Source organism: Schistocerca serialis, chromosome 2 (genome assembly GCF_023864345.2).
Source record: "Schistocerca serialis cubense isolate TAMUIC-IGC-003099 chromosome 2, iqSchSeri2.2, whole genome shotgun sequence".
Classification (NCBI taxonomy): domain Eukaryota; kingdom Metazoa; phylum Arthropoda; class Insecta; order Orthoptera; family Acrididae; genus Schistocerca; species Schistocerca serialis.
In genome coordinates, this window is record NC_064639.1 from 428,543,085 (window position 1) to 428,563,557 (window position 20,473).

The 20,473-nt window shown below is 38.4% G+C and overlaps 1 protein-coding gene and 1 pseudogene across 3 annotated transcripts in view; one reads left to right on the plus strand and one right to left on the minus strand.

The window, feature by feature from the left end:
• The window catches only part of LOC126457288 (organic cation transporter protein-like), a 312,321-nt gene that overhangs the window by 151,773 nt on the left and 140,075 nt on the right, over positions 1–20,473 (minus strand). For all 3 annotated transcript variants that reach the window (XM_050093458.1, XM_050093459.1, XM_050093460.1), the window contains one exon: positions 106–285. In XM_050093458.1, coding sequence (XP_049949415.1) covers positions 106–285 — 180 coding nt within the window. The remainder of the gene's footprint in view (positions 1–105; positions 286–20,473) is intronic.
• LOC126459613 (5S ribosomal RNA) lies at positions 16,656–16,773 on the plus strand (annotated as a pseudogene).

Genomic DNA, 20,473 nt, shown 5'->3' on the forward strand with positions numbered 1-20,473 from the left:
TTTAGCATGCACAATAAGTACGTGTCATTAGACTTTAATAGTTGAAAATTGTATATTTTAAATTTTATAGATATTTATATTTCCGATTTCTTGGGTAGCACTCACCTCAGGTGAAAGTTGTCCTGAACTACACCAGTAAGTTCCAGGACGTTTATCTGGACCAATCACGAGAATGCTGGCCATCTGCCAGGCAGAGGGAATTTTCACAAGAGCCAGAAGCAGGAACATGTGCCATGGTTGTCTCTTCTTGTGCTCCCTTCCCATTCTGACATCCAGCAGTGGGTCCTGTCCAAAAAAACAGGAATGCTTTTGATGCTGCCACTTACTTAGTAATGGAAAGTTCACAAGATTACAAAAAGTATGATGGAGCTTGATAAATAACTGTATTAAAGAATCTTGGCTATTGCTTAGTGACACAGTATGGTACATCAAATATATTTTTACCATGAAATATGATAACCATCATCTCTTTGACAAGTATCTACATAATTCACACAAGCATTGTAATAACTGACATGCGCTCATTTAACCTGAAATGGGTTTCCACTTGATATAATACCCTTTCCCTGTATTTTGTTGCAGTCAGAGGAGCAGAAGCAATGTGACATGAAGTTACATCATCTTGACAGGGAGAATATACTGTGTGCTGGTTTTCATGTTTCGTGCAGTCTATCAGTTTTTATTCTGTGGATTTTTCATTCACATGCTGGTATGGCATATTTCTGTTTACAAAATATGTAGATCCCTCCAGTATCACTCCCTTCTTTTGGTCCATGCCAAATTATAAATCATTTCAGGCTAAAATAGTTGATGTCCTGCCATATATTAAACTCTGAGTAGACTGGAGCAATAAGATGGAATTAATTTATGCTAAAACAGCACAAGGTATGTCACAATAATTCCATGGGCACACACTTCAATTACTGGTAACATGAAGTGAGATTCTAGGAATGTAAAAAATAATAAAAGAATAGATGTAAGCTGTTAGTATGATAAATAAGCTCCAGGCAATGGTACTGGCCTCACTGCCAATGACATTTCTAATGTTAAGCTTCATTCCTTCCAAAACTAGGAGAAGAACTTCTTGGACAGTTGTAGGATAAAGTACTGTTAATTGCTTTTAATGTGATGCTACTTTCCTTTCTTTTTACAGTTTCCACATACATTTTGAAGATGATTTAGTGATATGGTTTTAATTAAACTATATTTTTGTCACATTTTCTGAATGACACTATCATGTTATGACATGTATTTTTATTCATCACATTGCTTGTAGTATGTTTCCTTCTGAGTTGATTTTTATATTTTTTGCCAAACCAGGCCCATATACCAGCAGCAAAAATCAAAGATAGCAAAGAAAGTATATACATTACATGGTTTCTCAGTGCACCTCTTCTAATCGATCAAACTGACATTTACAGAAGTTAAGGAAAATCTTTCCTCTCATACAGTATACTTTTTTCCTTTATCTACTGTATGCCTACTTTTCCTCTGCAGGGAATTTGGAGAGTAGAATAACAGATACGACCAACAAGATCATAAACTACTGTCACTATTCTCTAGCTTTTCAAAAGTAATTGCAAGCATAGTGTACCTAACACATTAATTAGAAAAGTACAAAATTATGAGATGGAATTGCTGGCTTTCACAAAGATCTTTGCCTACCTTCTTTCCTTACAACAAGTGAATCCCTCTCACAATGGGTTCTGAGTAATCTGCTCTTCCTTTGCAATCACCCCAAAACTATTCCTCACCTCTCTAAGGAAGGACTAATAGTTCCAAAAGCTAGGTTGGTTTTATTTACTTTTATAAATGTCTCTCAGCAGGGCTAAAAAGTTTGCCTCTTGAAGGTAAGTTATGGCCAGAAACGCTGTCTCATAGGCTTATAGTTTTCTCAAGTGAATTTTTACTTTCTGATAAAATTGCTGAAAGAGTATCATATGAAAGATCATCTAACTTTACGTAAAAGAATTAAATAAATTTCCAGGTTTTCTAGGGATACATTTTGTTACAAATATTGTCCTCTGCTTTACAGAAATGTGATGTAGATAAAGTGTAAAACATTCTTTGAGGTAACCTTTCTGGCTGCATCAGATGCTCTGGAAATTTTCTTAGTAGGTTTAAAAGAATTCTTAATAGATTTTTGAACACTCCTTTCCATAAAGAAAGAAGCTTAAAGTTTTTGCTCTCACTGAAATATAGGTCTTTCACTTTTATGCATCAGCTCATTATCATTGTTAAGATTAGATGTTTTACTGTTTAACAAAGTATGCACACCAGTGAAATACGTAAATACAAATAGCCACCTCAGCAGAGCAACCCTTTTGAAAACTAAACTCTAATTAACTTACTATCTCATTACTACACAGGTGAGTGACAATTCTGGAGGTCTACACTGCCTCCTCAAAAAGTTTGGAAAATGGTATAAGAAGTGAGACTAGCCAGATGATATGTGGATCATCTCCCTCATTAGAAGCCAAACAATAGCATATTTTAATCTGTCTGGGAAATACCCTGAATTAATGAAGTATTAAAAATATGACCAAGAATGTTACACATTAAATGGCAAGAACCATTTATTCCTTTATTGGACACATTATCAACTCCACAATAAATTTTACTTTGGAGGATAATTACGTTTTGTGTTTCAGATGGGTTTGTGTGTGAATTATTTATTTCATTAATTTTACTCCATATTTGTTCACTGCTTTCATTCTGAAGTTTTTGAACCAATGCTTTCATCCACTTTCAAAAAGGATTTATTAATATCTGAACATGTGGTGGATAAACTGAGTCACACACAGGCACTTTTGTCCAAAAGCTTACTTGTTTAGGAGTCTTTTTGTTGTGCCTGTCTGCGATTAAACATGTCCATTATATGGTGAGCAGCAATCTATCCTTTTCATAATATTGTCACTACTCCATTATAGATTTTCCATTGTTTTATTTCTTAATATTGCTACACATGAACTGTCTTTTGTAGTTTTTCCATTCTCTTCAATAGAAATAGAGTCATTTTCTAAGGTTTCTTTCTCTGCCTCTCTTTTAAAATATTCTATACAGATTTCATTTTATTGTCTGGCAAAATGTGCATACTCCTGGATTTTTAACTATTTTTATTAAAATGTTGCATTACACCTCCATGTTTACAATATGAAAGTACTCCAGGTTCCTCACTTGTTTTAGCTATTTAATAGATTTCCTTATTTTGTTCTAACGATAGTCTTTCTTTGTAAATATGATGAAGTGGCATTAAGTTCATCATAAACTTGACCTCACTTAACTTTTTTTTTAGCTTTTCCAAAAATCTTCCCAAATCATTGGTTACTCTCATCATTTTCTCTGAAGGTTTCTGGATTGTCCATATAGCTGACTTTTTTAATGTGATTAACAGTACTTTGTGATCCGCCAATCCATTTTCTGCAGGCACGTGGCTAATTGCATCTATTCATCATTTTTCCTGTCAGATTCCTTTAAGATGTCTACATTAAAATCACCACAAATCTTTCTGCCTGACATACAGAACAATAGGGCTTCAAATGTTTTCATGACAATTTCCCAGTTACCTTGTGGGTATCTGTTCACTGTAACCATAACAAGAACCGTATAATTCAGTGTTAACTCAAAAGCACGTGCTACACAAAAGTACTTATTTTTGTATTTTGCTTTCCGTAATTACATAAAACTGGTTTTGGGCCAGCTGTCCATCTTCAAATCTATTACAAAAAATTATTTTATAATTACAGTTGGCTCATATTATAAATCCTTCAAATGTAATGCCAAATGGAAGAAGATATTTTTGGGACTTTTTAAAGCTGTTTTAAAGTTTTTAATAATAATAACTTATTCATCAATGTTTCATTTCCTACACTTAGCAACATCTTTAATGTTCGGTCCATACAGGCAACTTTTGAGTGCTACGAACTACCCACCCGTTACGATCCTTCTACAAAATATTTTACAAATTTTTCATAATGGTTTTGTAAAGTTGTTTTAAACTTCTTTAATGCTATTAAATTTTGCATTGTGATTGATGAAGTTATTATGAACTACATCAGCCCATTCTCTACAAACAGAGTGTGTTTCTCAGTGTTGTAGGTAGGTGATGCACCAATCAGGTTTTTTAATTTTATAAATCTGTAACTATAACAAATGGTAGGTTATGTACATTCATGTTACAACTAATTTCCCAAAACTCTTGAAGCTTGCTAACTTGAATTTGAAATCATTTATAATTTGAACCAGCTGTAATAGGTCTGGAGATGGGCAGCTAGTCCAAAACTGGTCAAATGGAAATAAAGGAAAGTGATCTGTAGGCTGAATTTGGACATAAGTAATGATCACAATAACTCCATGAGGATGAATACATTTAGATTTGATATATTTACTGTTTCTTGTGAAAGTGACCTCTCCTTTGTTATCTATGAAAATGCGACAGTTCATTGTCACTCTAAGGTTTTCTATTGCTATGGTTATATGGCACTCAGACAGACAAATGACAAATTTCTTTCCAACTGCTGAGGACTCACTAGCAACTGACAGTCCATTTAGTTTATTTTATATTCCCTGATATTGTGATGAAATAAGTAGATTTCAGTTTCTGTCTAATCTTAAGTGTTGAAGTGGGAGTCTCCATTAATTTGATTTCCTGTTGTCAGTCTGAATTTACCACAACACTAAATTTAGGTGCATTTGTATACTGGCATTGTGAAAGTTGAAGCCTCCATTCTGGTGATGGACTGGAGCTGAGCCTAGGTCAGAGATTATATGTACCTCTCACACCAACATCTGCTGGCTTTTCCCTGGTCATTATAACAGTGGTTCTCACTTTGTCACCTGCAATAATCACTTTCTGCAGCACAGCAAATCCAAGATACATCTACCTTGAGGCTTTCTTCTTTTTTGTTAGCAAGTTTCTTTAGACATCCCTCAACTGTGAGCAATTGATCATCTCTGTTGAAATCCTTACACAACTGTCCTAAGATTTCTGTTAGGTAACTGACTAAGACTAGCACCTTGTGTCACAAAACTTGTGACCTGGCAGCCCGAAACTGTTGGGCTCCACCTCTCCCACAACTGCTACCTATCAGCAGAACTTGTTTTCTACAGTGTTTTCCACCCAAAATATCTTAATGATTCCAAGCTCTCTTTCGCTTTACCATAGATTCATATTAGATTGCAAGGTGGAAATTCGTTTGTAAGATAGCAAAGCCAACAGATGGGAATATGAAATAAAACTTCTCACAATAGTCTGATCTCACAGCTCAAGGTGTACATTCATTGTTGGAAACATTAGCTTCATATTTAATGTGCATCATAATGACACTTTGTCAATCCTGTTTTGTTACTAGTTCATCTCATTTTAATTTTGTTATCAGTTCATTGTAGCCAACATGTGCTCAATATTTAGTGCTCTTTTGTATAGGCCTAAGTAACAGAAGCTATGAGCCAAACTCAGACACATTGCATTACAAATTACCAACAAGTAGTTTCGCATATATTATAAATAGGATACCATATTTCTTCTATTGAAAATGCAAGAGGCATCTGCTGTGTACTGCTTACTCAATCCATTGATGAAAGGCTCTGTGCATCATACAGTGATATACAAAGAAAGATTCTTGCACTGCAAGTTTTTTTTCCATGTGTGACACTGTTTTGGCTATATGTTCTTATCAGTTTTAAGTCTCAAAAAACAACTTTGAAGAGCAACTTCACATTTGTTTGACTTCATGTGGGTTATGACATCAACCCCCCTACCCCTCCTCCTAAGTCCATTGCCAGATTTTACACCACAAACTGGCACTGGGACAGAGTTAATGTCTGATGTGGTCCCACACATCTTTTATTGGAGATAGATCTGGAGACCTTCCTGGTCACACAAGTACCTCAGTGTCTCACAGATATTTATAGAGACACATGTCACATGTGGATGAGCATTGTTCTTTTGAAAAATGGTGTCAGGATACTGTATCATGAAGAGGTGACACAAGAGGATACAGCATGTCAGATGTAAAATTGTATCATCTGAGTCCTCTCAATCACTATAACCTGAAGTCATACCCAATGCAAGAGCTTATGGGCACATCACAAATGATCTCTACAACATGACACCAGGAGTAACACAGCTGTGCTAAAACAATGAAAGAATGGGACCTCTTCCCAAGTTGCCATCATGCTGACTGATGGTGGCTGTTCAGGGCAAGGCAGAAACTCGAGTCATTGCTGAAAACAATGTGACACCATTTATCAACAGTCCATTCTTCCTGCACACGGTACCACTCCAAATGTAGCAATTTGCATTGTGGTTTTAGCGGCAGGCTACATGTGGACCAGTAATTCCCTAGTCCAGCAGTTGCTAGCCTCCGACCAATGGTGCAGGATGACATGGATTGTTGCTGGGAGTTTATTACTTGTACTTGGATGGCGAGCGAAGGGGGTTCAATGTGCTCGGTGCATGATATGGTTTTCCTCCCTTACTGTGTGATCAATCAGAATCTTGATGACGACTGTGTCTGCCCTCATATTCCCATGATGTTCAACATCAGGCCAGTGTCACATCCAGATGCCCGAAACCTTTGGATATTGCACAATTTGACCAGCCAGCCAAATGGAGACCTACAATGAGACTCCGTCCAAACTGCTGTATTTTCTTTATTTCATTGTCCTTCTTGGGCACATGGCTTCTCCGTATAGCTCAACATGTGATGTTGTTCATGCAGGTCGAATATCCTACAGGCTTGATAACAACAGTGCTGCACTCAGGTGGCCATTCCGCCTTTACAGGAAATGGAAACTAATCATTTACATACCTGACAATGATCAGCACAAAGTTACACTGACATCCGACAACATCTTCTGGATGTTTCATTTTTTTGTCAGACAATATAATTTTAACAAAAAACATTACTGTCATTGCAACTGAATACCTGGATCCCAACACATCACATCATTGATGGCATTGCAACCCCCAAGAGTTTTCAGAAAGATCTATAGTAATGAAGTGGAATGTTAATATTCTTCAAATTCAAGTAATAACCGTGGTAACTTAAAGGGAATTCATATATTATCATGAAAGATAACATCATATGAGGCCAGATGTTTAATTTAAAAATAAAAACAAATAGCCCGCAATACGAAAATAAATTTTTCACGTTTAGTCATCTCCAAAATGGGACAGGAATTTGTTAAAAATGGCGCCGTTTGTGAAAAAATTGGCACGGATGAGAACCTGAAAATGTCATAATCTGAGCTCAAAAATGTCAACAGCATATAATCAGCATAATCCAGCACGGATTTCAGATCAAGCAAAATGCAGTATGTTGTCATCAATGAAGACATGTGTAACTTCAAGAGAGTGTATCATGAATGAGAATTAAATGGACAGTTGCTGCTCCCACTGCAGTGCTCAAGATAGACTTGCGAAATCAAACATCACAATTTACTATTTGTCACGAGGGCAGGGTTGCCATATCCAGCTAGGACCTCATCGGGGAACAATTAGATGGACGTGTAGAAATGAAGTAAAAAATTTATTTAGTGTGATTACCTTTTATATAGAACACAATTACATGGAACTTGTTGCTGCGGAAGTAATTGATAAACCATAGTTTATGGAAGATTTCACCTTTTTCAGCAAGTCTTTTTTCCCATTTACTTATTTGTAAAACTCCATGCATGTCAGCTTGTAGTTAAACTGGGACTGTAAGGTTATTTCCACAGTTCCTAGCAGAAGTCGATTTCTTCCATCAGTCTACTGGGCCGACATAAGCGAAAATATTATTTCCACAGTAGCGTTGTGTACGGGAATAGAAAACAAACACTCGCACAATTTTAGCAGTTGACATTTGCGTTCAGGATTTTCGGTTACCTTAAGAAAGTAAGTCCACCTTTCTTCCACAGTGTTTCGACTTCCATTCTGACGAGTCACGCTTAGTGTCTAAAAAGGTTTCCATACACATATATTCCTGAAAATAATTGTCCCCTGAAATCTTCACGTCATTTTTAGTCAGGTGTATAGTAGTGTTTTCAATCTTCAACCAATCTGGGGTTTCAGATAGTGTACCAATACTTTTTAAAATAAATAGCCCATTTCTCTAAGTAATCATATGCTATGGTATAGAAAGCCATTGTCTCTTCCTCAAATTTCGAAACAAATTAACTATTTCTTGGTTAGGGTTCGGATTAGTTAATTTGTTCAAATTGGCAGTCTTCCTTTCATTGAGACATCGTTGAGTGTCGATTAATATATTGGCCTGTTTTCGGGGTCAAAAAATTAACGACAGACATATTGTTTTTGAGTGAGATAGAGTCTGATGATTTGCATCAACGTATAAGCAGAACACTTTCAGTTTCTCTGCCCTTGCCCTCTTGAAAAATAATTAAATATTTTCATGATGATTATTTCAATGTCCAGTAGTGCTTGAGATAATATTTTGGAGAATATGGGCAAGGCATTCAATTCCTTCTACGCTTCTTCTAGTTCTTTAATCTGGTGGAAAACATACCGCTGGCGGTGTCGATGAAGCCCTCCGAAGTTGGTATTGTCTCCACGAAAAGCCATTAACTTATCTTACGGAATTTGCAGTTGTCTTAAAGTGTCTAGACAGAACTTTGCAGTTGTCTCCGATGTTTCATTATTCAGCGATTCAAACTTCAACAGCTTTCGTTATTCAGCTATTCAAACTTCACCAGCTTCTGTAGGATTCCTTCAGTTTCAGTAAAGTACTGAACAACTAAAGGAAACATCTTTTCAGCCTTGTGGTTCGACGAGTCGGTGCGCACGTCGTAAAACTAAACTTCTTGCAATTGTTTTATGCATTCAGACAGGAGGTGAAGCGCAATTATATTTTTAACAATCGCAGTAGCTTTGGTCCTGGCTGGAGAAAGCTTTGCGGCGACTTTAGAGTGAGGATGCGTTGCGTCCCGCCTCCTACTACTGGAGAAGTCTTGGCATTTTCTCAAATGACAGCGCTAGATCTAGAAACTGCTTACATCGTCGATATGCAACATGCAACCTGTCTGTGAGACGACTTTGTCAACATAGAATTGTTGACATACATAAAACTAACTGAGGCTGCATTTACGTGTTGCGCTAACAGATGGTGTTACTTTCGTACCTGAGCCAAGCTCGTAACAGTACTTCGAAAAATCGGGACAAAATTGGTTGTTGGCGGGATGTCGGAGGAAGAAGACCCATAACGGTGACGCTCCCGATGTATCGGGACGGTTGGCAACCCTATACGAGGAACAACATCGCGCACATGTCTGGTAAAAATTTTGCATAAGCTGAGCCATTACATGAGAAGAAAGTAATCCACACTTTGAAGCAAATGCATTATGAGAAAAGGATAGTCATGCCTAGGGTGACCAGATGCAATTGTTTAAAAAGGGCAAACAGCTTCAAAAAGGAGGACAAAGGAAGAAAAAAGAGGACACATCAAACGGGTCAACAGCAGATGAGGATACAACCGGTCAGCTTTGGACAAGTCACGTGACTGCTGGGAATTACCGGTAAAACTAGTAGTTAATTGTTACTGATGGTCAGGTGGTGGTTAAATGAACAATATAAAAAAATTAAAAACATTGATTGTGGTGACAGTGTGGCGTCAATTGTTTTGTTATGTCAACAACACGGAATTGTTTACAAAGCGAAAAACGTAAGACCATTTACCTCCCTTCATTCGACGCACCGCTATCAACATCTACAATTCAAGCAGCAGCTGACGACGTGTAAACAGCACTTTAATCTTACGTATACAAATAAACTGAATGACTATGAAACAATGAAATAAAACCATGACAGTTAATCTGTCGAGTTATTTCTTACCTTTATTGGCCACTGAGACGTACGAACCAGCTCCACATATCTTACATTCTGCTTCAAATTCATTTCTCCCTTTCTTAAAGCCGGATATTTACAGGAAAGGACATCAGAAAATGTACACTTTCGTTTAGGCATAGCCAAATATTTTACGTAACTCACTCGGTTAAAAATTACTCTCACAAATCACACGTGCACTACAGGAAGCCAAGCCACTACAAAGCGAAGACACGAAACGAAAATTTTAAATAATCGATATCTGCATTCGCTTATAGGCAGATCAACGATAACGTCGACGATCCTGGTGCCACCTACTAACACCACCTTCGTGCGTGTTTATCACGAAGGCTGTGCCAATAGATAAAGTATTTGAAGACAAGAGCAATAGAACGGGACGAATTGTAAATTTAACTGTATTATGCTCAACTTTACGAAAAAGCCGGACACTGTAAAAATCCGTTCGGACCCCGGACAAAGAGCTAAAAAGCAGGACATGTCCGGATTAATCCGGACGTCTGGTCACCCTAGTCATGCCAGACAACAAAACAAAGGCACAACAGAAAATAGTGATGAAAAAGACTGGTACAACTAGACATAGAGGGGAGCGCATATATAGCTTGTAGCCCTTGTGGGTAAAATCATGAATTTTAACTTTTACTGTGTATTAGTTGCAATATAAGGGTTTTTTCTCCATTGTAAATCTGAGGTTCACATTCGTGCTTGTTCAACCTTTTTATCATGTGCAAGTGCTGCCAACTGTTCGGCATTACTATGAAAATATCAGCAAGTGAATATAATATAGGACAGCGCAGCAGCTCGTGACCACCAGAATATATGGACGTGGTTGGTTCGCTATATTCCATTGTGTAGTGAAATTCTGTTATTTTGCAAGGTTATTATTGAATGATCATTTTCTTTTTATTGCAATAAAGAATATTTAGTAATTAGTTTTTTAGCCCATAAAATGAAACCAGGTGTACAAAGCACATTTTAAAAACAGGTACATATTTTTGTTTAAATCTAGCACCTAAAACCATTACAAAATCACCTAAGGGCATTACGAAATAAAGAAACATTTTCCTTCCTCCAGAAAAAAATCATGTCTGAAACGGTTAAAGGTAGCTGATATTTTGCTAACAGCAAAGCCAGCACTTCACACCGGCAATGAACAAGACAGATTTGACAGTGGTCAGTAAATTCTGTCCTGGAATACCTGAGACTCATTACAAGACCAGCCTTTACAAGATAACATCATTAACACGAACATGACTGTCACTCAGAAGAAGTAATGACGGCCTTAAAATATTTAAAATCAAACAACTCTAGTAGTTATCATGAACTATCGACGAAGTTAAATGAAGAGCTTTCTCAAGATTTTAGTAACCTCTTAAGTTATTTTCGTAACTAACCACTTGCCAACGGGATATTTCGTGACTGAATTATGCTTAAGTTCAGCTGTTGTATAAGAACGAGTATAAAGAAATACCACCAAACTTCCACCGAATTCACTTTTAACAGAATTGTCACAATTTTTGGAAAAGTAAATGTATGAGTGGCTCCTTAATCACCTAACGTTAAGTAATATGCTTCGAAATCACAATTTGAAATTTTATGCTGAGAAGGCTGTTTACACAGTGATGATATTCTTAGTCCATTAGACTATAAATTATAGCCTACCACCAAATCCTATGATTTGTTGAATGCATTTGACTGCGTAAATCAGAACATCCTTTGAAGCAAATAAATTAGATTATTATTGTGTCTCAGAAATGTCTGTGAAATAATTCAATTTGCATGTATCTAGCGGGAGACTAAGTATCAGTCGTCATCAGGATGGGAAAAAATTACGTGGGTGTGCCTCATAACGTTCCATGTAAGGGCCCTTAAACTTTCCTGTGTATTAATGCTTCTTCAACAGCACCGTCCGCAGACGTGAAATTTGTTTTATTCGAGAGTGACAGAGGCAGCAGTGAACAGTAAATCAAATATAATTTTAGAAAGAGCTGGTAATGCACATTAATAAATGATTTCTTGCCAATTTAAAAAGTCACAATACAATATGCAAAATTGTGCAAGAGAATTTCACAAAACATATGTATCAAATATGACATGTACACAGAGGAGATTGACAGAGAACGCGAATTGCAACTCGACAAAAGATTTAGTTGGGAGGAACATACCAGTGAACTGCCGACGTGCCACAACAATGCGGATGTTGCCAGATATAGGTGATATCTGGAGATATCTGCGTTGTGATTTCTAGAGAATCCTCGTAGGCATATGAGAATTTCATCGTTTGTACGAGGTACGAGGAAAAAGCGAATATCGTACCCAAACATACGAGAGTTTTGCCCAAGTTCTTACCAAATATACATTATACACATTCGTTGGAGAAATAATTATATTTAATGAAATGGGCATGATTAAGGACAATACGGTCCCTCTCATCAGCTTCAGCCAGAGAGACTCACCGCCTAGCCGCCAATCCCGGCTTAACAATCAAAGTCTAGAATGAAGCTTCAAAGCCTGACCCTAGAAAAAATTAGAAAACGCTAACAATAACGAATCACTTTTGTTTTGTATAACATTTTGAACTCAGTTTCCGAAATAGAGCGACCACCTGAATTTCAAGGCGCTAAAATGTTTTCAGACGATACTCTCATGTAATTGGAAAACAATTAACAGTAATTTGCCCTGCAATACCCGAATGTCCCTAGTGGAATTGTTAAATATAAACAACTGTCATAATAATAATAACTTTATAATGACATTGCATCATGATGCATGGTTTGGACTCCAACAAACGCTACTCTTAACAAGTGTTTCGCAGTCACAGTACACTCAGCTGCTTTCATTTACTGTCCAATTACTACAAAAGAAGTGCTTGCTTCATTTCGTTGCTTATTGCTGAGATATATGCAAAAATGGGAAGTGACAGTGAGTTAGAAGAAAACAGAAGCACCTCGCGGTCGCGCACGCCGGAATAAAAGGCTAAAGAGAGGCAAATCTCTGAAACTGAACGTCCTGTGCATAAATTGCAAAAATTTCGAGAAAAACGGCGAAATACTCAAGAATTCCGTAATTGGCTGATGCGCGATATGATCCGTACAGAGCGGGATGCAAGTTTGGTTTCTGAACTTCAGAACATTAAAAGCCATTCAGAAAGTAAGAAGTACCTCAACTTGGTGTAGTTTGTTGCTGCACAACAACCTTCAGTTTCTCAGTTTGTCTCAAACGCGCAACCATTTAAGGGGAAGGTTGCTATTGCTGAAATTAAATTATCAGCATTCTTAGCAGAACATAATTTGGTGTTTTTAGCAGCTGATCATTTATCCTATTTCTTGAAAGAAACGTTTCCAGATTCGGTTATTGCACGGGTCACGACTCTTAACGGCACAAAGCATGGGCCATAGTTTCTAATCTGATTAAAGTGGCACACGCAGAAGTGAGGGTGAAAATGCTATAGAATGCCAAATTTGGCATAATGGCGGACGAGTCCACCAATGTCCGAACTGCAGAACATTACTGTGCAATGGTCCGTTTTTATGACAGATATTCGGGTGGGTAATAATAAGAACTCTTCTTGAAATATTGATCAACTAAATTCCAGAATAAAAGTTTCTCCTAAGCTTTAATTTTGTGTCAATTTTCCGTTTACTGGTTGTACTGAAAGTAAGCTGTGGGAGTTATATGAATACTCACAAATACAAAATTTGAAGTTTACAATGATGCAGACGTAAATATTGAGAAAACTTCTACTGCAGAGAATCTCTACAATGGTCTAGTATAAATGTTCCAACAGCCAAACATTTGATTTGGAAATGTTATTTGATTTGCAGCATATAGTTGCCATACGATGTTGGCAAGTTCATAATTCGGTGAAAAGCATATTCCAAGATACTTGCCTGGGAATTTTTGCAATGAACTGCTTTATCAATCGGCGCATATACGCGCAAGCAAGGCGCGCAGAAACCTTCCAAGGGCTTGTGAATACCTCGCGCGGAATATTTACGGTTTTTCAAATTAGCGCCAAGAGACAGGCGGAGTTCAACGAATTTCAGATATTGCAGCATTTTGTATCCCATACATTTTATTTTACGTCATATCGAGTGGAAATCGGCTAAACATAATGCTTCTTTCCAAGTGTTTTAAACTAGGAACCACATGAATTGCTTCATCCTTCGTAGACATGTTGGCTACAATGATGTCGGTTGTTAAAAAAGTGTTGCAAAATGGGATGCTCTAATGCTGTTTTTTAAACAAAAATCGCTTTCAGAGCGAGTTATAAGTGATGAACAAGTTTTTAACTATTTACGCGATGCCTATATGTTCTTAGAGAGAATTCTACCAAAATTTACTACTTTCAACAAATTTTTCCAGTCTACAACAGTAGTTTGGTTAACCTTCATGACATGATTAGAACTCTCTATAGAGAAATACTTGTGTATTTCATGAAACGTTCTTATGTCGTGGGAAGAAATCCGAACGATGTTGACCCAAAAAATGCAGCTCATCATCCGGATGATTCACAGCTGTACTGAGGTGTAAAAATTCTGAAGAGCGTTGGGGTACCTGCAATAAAGAATCACCAACACCTTCTTAGGGATTTTTATCACCGATATAGAACTTTTTGTGGTGAGTAGACTGTATCTTTATTTTATCTAGAGGTTATAGAAAAGGAGGTAAGTTCATTTTTATCTTCCAATGCATTTCAAGCAAAAATATCCCAAGAATTTTGTTTAGTTGCAATGGAATGTTTCTCCTTTCGGGTAGGTATGAATAACATGATCTTTGCGGGTATAAAAGCTGCTCATATGTGACTTTATATTTTTATTGTTTCGTCTTTTTTATATATTTGTATATTTATATCTGGCACACCTAATGAGTACTATTAATTCTCAAATGTTAGAGATAGCTTCGTGCCAGATCAAAGCAAGATATGATACGGATGGTAAAGTGCTATCCAAACTAGCAGTTCTGAGTCCTAAAAATGCACTGTTACCAAATTTCAGAGATATAACATCTTCGCTTATGCCCTTGTAAGAACTATTGCCACGTATTATTCCTCCCGCACTGTTGATTTAGCACAAACTACAGACAACCAATAGAGGCGTCTCCCCCTGATTTTGGCTCGTCTCCCACACTCACTCCAAAAGGAGCAATCACCGGATAAAACGTGATCATACAAGTGAAGAATTCAAGAAACTGAGCGATTTCGTCCTCTCAGTTTTGAGTTTACCTCATTCAAATGCTGACTGCAAAAGAGTTTTTTCCAAGGTATGTAAAGGATTAAAACTCATAAATTGATTAATAACACGTGCCCATGCTTCTTAGGTTATTAACATTTTATGTTAAATTCCAGGTAGACCTTGTGAAAAGTAATATCAGAAACCGACTGCAAACCAACCCATTGAATGGAGTACTTCTTGCCTCAGAATGTATTAAAGAGGTCCCAGAAACGACACAAGTGTGACCCTCCAACCAACACAGGAAATGCACCAGAAAATAATTTCGGTTACTCTGTATAAAACGGGAGAAGAAGAAGTGGACTACGAAATTAAATCACACGTACGGAATCTTGTATTTTTGTTCTATTTATCTTGTAAATAAGTTTCTTTAGGCAGTACATGTAGTCTGTAATACACCATGAACACATTTTTCGAACCTTACAAGAATTTTTGGTAAAATATGAGAATTTTTATGAGGTCGGTACGAGAATTGCGCGCTCTGGATATCACAAGCCTGTACATTATACTTACTTTCAGTCCACTAACATCATAAGATGGTGAATTTTGGGATATCTCATCACGCCAAACAAAAGTTTTCTTAATTCAAAAGCATGGTGAGAGAAATCTGTTCGAGAAAGGGGTATACCAACTACGCTTACGTATCTTTTATAATAACCACACTTAGGACCTGTTAAAGGAACTTTAGCGCTATGGCCTACGGAATCTGAGCAGCGTATTTAATCTAATCTGGCTACTTATTTTATACTATAAGAATGTAAATTGGTGCACTCATCTAAAAATAACAGGGCATATGACATTAAGACCAGGATTTAGTAGTCTAAATTGGTTCAAATCAGTGGCCGAGAAACTCGTTAGTCAACAGAGCCAAATATCAGTCGTACAAAGAATTAAGTTTCTTTTGAGAGCCAAACTTTATGAACTTAAGCTATATAGGCAGGTACACCGTTGTACTCCTAATTTGGAGTGTGCTAAAGGCAGCTTCAGTCTGACTGAGGTATGTTTGCTGATGTAGACACCTTCCCACTCTTACATCGACGCTCGTCTCGTATAATTGCTTCCCCTTTATTCATCTTCTATGTCCAGACCATAGCAACGTAACTTTCTCAGTACTCAACATTAGAACTTCTTTCACTTCACAACGACCCCTAAAATTAAGCTAATAAAGTTTAATTACAGTTTTGCGTTTAAATTGTAGGTACGTCGAATAAAACTTGATATCCTACTTAGTAACAATATTATATTTTACTGATAAAATTAATTAGTAAGGTATCCATAAAATTAAATCATTACAATACTGACAGATACCAATGTGAACAGTGGCCTTGGAAAGTTTGGGTAAGGCAAACTGAATATTGTTGGTTTTAATTGTGCTCACGATTCCTTATCAATAAGATGACCTCCCATTTTACTCTTGACAAGATTTGTGATTGAAAATGATAGTTCGCATGAACATGTAGATCCGAATGAGGAAAGAAAAGCAAACGCTAGTTTTTTGTCACACATCTTCCTTCTCCAGGTCTTTCAAAGCAGACCCCTTGCGCTGTGTACTAACTTCGGATTTGTTGTTCTTTATTGGTTCTGCAGGCAACGGCCTTGCCGCAGTGGATACACCGGTTCCCGTTAGATCACCGAAGTTAAGCGCTGTCGGCCGTGGTCGGCACTTGGATGGGTGACCATCCAGGCCGCCATGCGTTGTTGCCATTTTTCGGGGTGCACTCAGCCTCGTGATGCCAATTGAGGAGCTACTCGACCGAATACTAGCGGCTTCGGTCAAGAATACCATCATAACGACCGAGAGAGCGGTGTGCTGACCCCACGCCCCTCCTATCCGCATCCTCCACCGAGGATGACACTGCGGTCGGATGGTTCTGGTAGGCCAGTCGTGGCCTGAAGACGGAGTGCTATTGTTTCTGCATCAGCACAAAGACGTTCAAATTTCTAGCTTCACAATTCTTTTTTTTTTTTTTTTTTTAATCCATCAGTTACGCGTACAATTTAAAATTTCAAATGTCAAAATTAAAGGTAGAAAAATTTAATTCTGTTACAGTAGCATCAACAGATTTTTCTTAACAAAGGCTAATGTCGCTTTGCTGTTTCTGAATCCCAAAAAGTTGTTGAGAAAAGCTTGCCTCATACTTAAAAGTGTTGTTTTGAAGTAACAAATGTCAATATCAAAATGATTTTCTTGGCGAGGTTTTAACAGGCTTAGAAAGTGAATGAAAGTTTCTTTTTCAAAATCTTGAGCAAAAAGAGATTATTTGTTTTCAAATGGAGTAGCTTCTTGTAACATTAACAAAATTGTGTTTCTTCTTTCCTGTAGTTTAAAATTAAGCTCGTTTAGATGAGACGTGACGCCTACAGCAAAATAAATGGACTCGCCCAGGCCGAAAATCGATTCGGCACCGAATTTTCGAACTCACTGCATATCACACCCGCACGTGGTATTTTGTGCAGGAGTCACACTCATGGTGTCAGAGAGCCCCACGTGGCTAACGATGCACAGTTTGCCGACCACTGCCCGCATCTCGTGGTCGTGCGGTAGCGTTCTCGCTTCCCACGCCCGGGTTCCCGGGTTCGATTCCCGGCAGGGTCAGGGATTTTCTCTGCCTCGTGATGGCTGGGTGTTGTGTGCTGTCCTTAGGTTAGTTAGGTTTAAGTAGTTCTAAGTTCTAGGGGACTGATGACCATAGATGTTAAGTCCCATAGTGCTCAGAGCCATTTGAACCATTTTGCCGACCACTGGTATAAATGAAAATTGATATGACCACACGCACGTCATAGATAAAGTAAATGTAACGTTAATGTTAGTTGAGAGGATGTCAACCATAACTGAAGGAAAATATTAAAAGCGAGATTGGCTCTGAGCACTATGCGACTTAACTTCTGAGGTCATCAGTCGCCTAGAACTTAGAACTAATTAAACCTAACTAACCTAAGGACATCACACACATCCATGCCCGAAGCAGGATTCGAACCTGCGACCGTAGCGGTCACGCGGTTCCAGACTGAAGTGCCTTTAACCGCTCGGCCACACCGGCCGGCAAAAGCGAGATTATCAATGAGCCTGGTCGAAGACAGATGAGAGCGAGATACGAGGGAATCAGAAATCAGTAACAGTGAAAAGATCCCTTTAAACCTGGTCGGGAATAGCACGATGACAGTTGACGGACGAAATATCGTACCCTTCGGCACAAAGACTGCATCCAGGAGCGGCACCAAGGACGGAGAGGGTGAGGGGATATCGGAAGTCAAGGGATCGTGACAGTCAAGGGATTGTGATACTCCGCCCCCTTCCCTCTCCCCGAACAAAAAATTACTAAAAGCGTCAGTATTTTAACATGCATCAGCTTCCGAATTTCTCAGTTTTTGGAGAATAAATTAACACGAAAACCAAATATCATGAAAATGGCAAGAAATTCTAGAAGATTTACAGTTGTTTTTGAAGCAGGATACTTTTCTATCGCGATTCACAAGCGGATCGTACCTATCAACAACCCAGTTCGTGAGCCCATTGTTAGATTCAGCAAATCACTGGAAGTTGGATGAGAAACACAGAAAGGGAAACTAAGACACAAATAACAAAGATTGACTTCCCAGAATACAGGAGGGAACAACTGAAAGGAACAGTACCCCCCCCCCCCCCCCTGTATTTGTACGTTCGCACAGACCAATACAAATGCTTAGTGAAATATAGGTAATGGTGAGTGCACAGTTTGATTTTATATTGTGTTATAGATGACTTGCCAAAATCGCATGACGGTTCAAACCTGCGTCCGGCCATCCAGAAATTTTTTTCTGTGATTTCCCTAAATCGCTTCAGGCGAATGCCGGAATGGTTCCTTTGACAGGGCACGGTCGACTTCCTTCCCCGTCCTCCCCTAACCCGATGGGACCGATGACCTCCCTGTTTAGTAAAAAAAAAAAAAAAATGGTTCAAATGGCTCTGAGCACTATGGGGCTTAACAGCTGTGGTCATCAGTCCCCTAGAACTTAGAACTACTTAAACCTAACTAACCTAAGGACATCACACACATCCATGCCCGAGGCAGGATTCGAACCTGCGACCGTAGCACCTGTTTAGTCCCCTCCCTCAAATCGACCAACCAAAATCGTTAGAGCCTGTTATTAACTCAAGTGTATGACACATGCTCTTTCCAAATTTTCTGAAGTTTGTTTTTCAAATAACGTATCTTTCTTAACTCCAATTTCGTGGAAGTTGTGCTGAAATCAACGCAGTTACAATTGATGTATTCAATATACTATATTAGGTACTTTTATTTTGTAAATTCTATTAATCGTATGCATCAGTGGTAAGTTGGAAGTGGGGATGACGACATGATACATTTGAAGAAAGGGGGAGACCAGTAACCAAAGGAGGTGGACGCATGCTTGGCAGAAGTCATGGTGAATTCTGAAAGGAATTTGCAGTTACAGATCGGAAATGAAAAATAATTGACAAGTTAATACGTACCGCCTTTTAATTAACAGATTTATTTATACCTTCTAGGCATAGTCATAGACAGTGCACTCAATACAGCCGATGAACTCTGGAATTGTTCCTTCCATAACACTATAGCCGATTATTCTCCCTGACCTTGCCCACAAACCTTTTGTGCGCCAACCTTTGGAGTTCGGTAAAAGTCAGCACTGTGGTGTATTTTTGTTCTTTTAGGCTAAGGCTACACGGGCGTTTTTAACGCAAATGTTGTGCCATAAATAACGTAAGAAATATGGACACAGTGTTGGGGTTTAAGATGTGGTTACACGATACTGAAATTAACTCATACAGCCGAAGGACAGGCGCTACTTCAAGGTCGTAACGCGGACATATAGACCAGAGCCCATTTTCTTCCTTCAAAAGAACCAAGTTCCACGCTTCCTACAAAGGAAACTACGTTAACAATACAGCGTGTAGCCGGCATGCTCCAATACCTGCGCCGCTTAACTCGCTAAAACGTCGCGTTATTTATAACGTATGGTATATCCAGGTGTCTAAGCTAAGAAAACGATGCGGTAACTTCCGTAAAATTGTTACTTTAAAAAATGCACTATTCATATTCACCATGCAACAGGCATACAATACGAATTACATCGGTATTCTTAGAGGCATAAAGGCAAACGCCTAGTCGTTTCTTTGCCGTGTGTGATATCTGTGGCGAACAGAAACGCAAGAAATGAGCGTGCTACTTACATGACTGCGAGTAGTAGCCGCCATGATGCTCCAGTATCCCCAAGCGCGGGGTTCCCTCGGCCACACAGCCAGGGGGAGAGTAACCGGCTGGGTGGCGTGACCCGAGGCAGGCAGGGAAGGGAGGGAGTTAGGGAGTTCCAATCCGCGAGACATGTGGCGTTCAAACTACCGTTTCGCTATCCACGGTAACGAGGGAGGAAGCTTATGAAA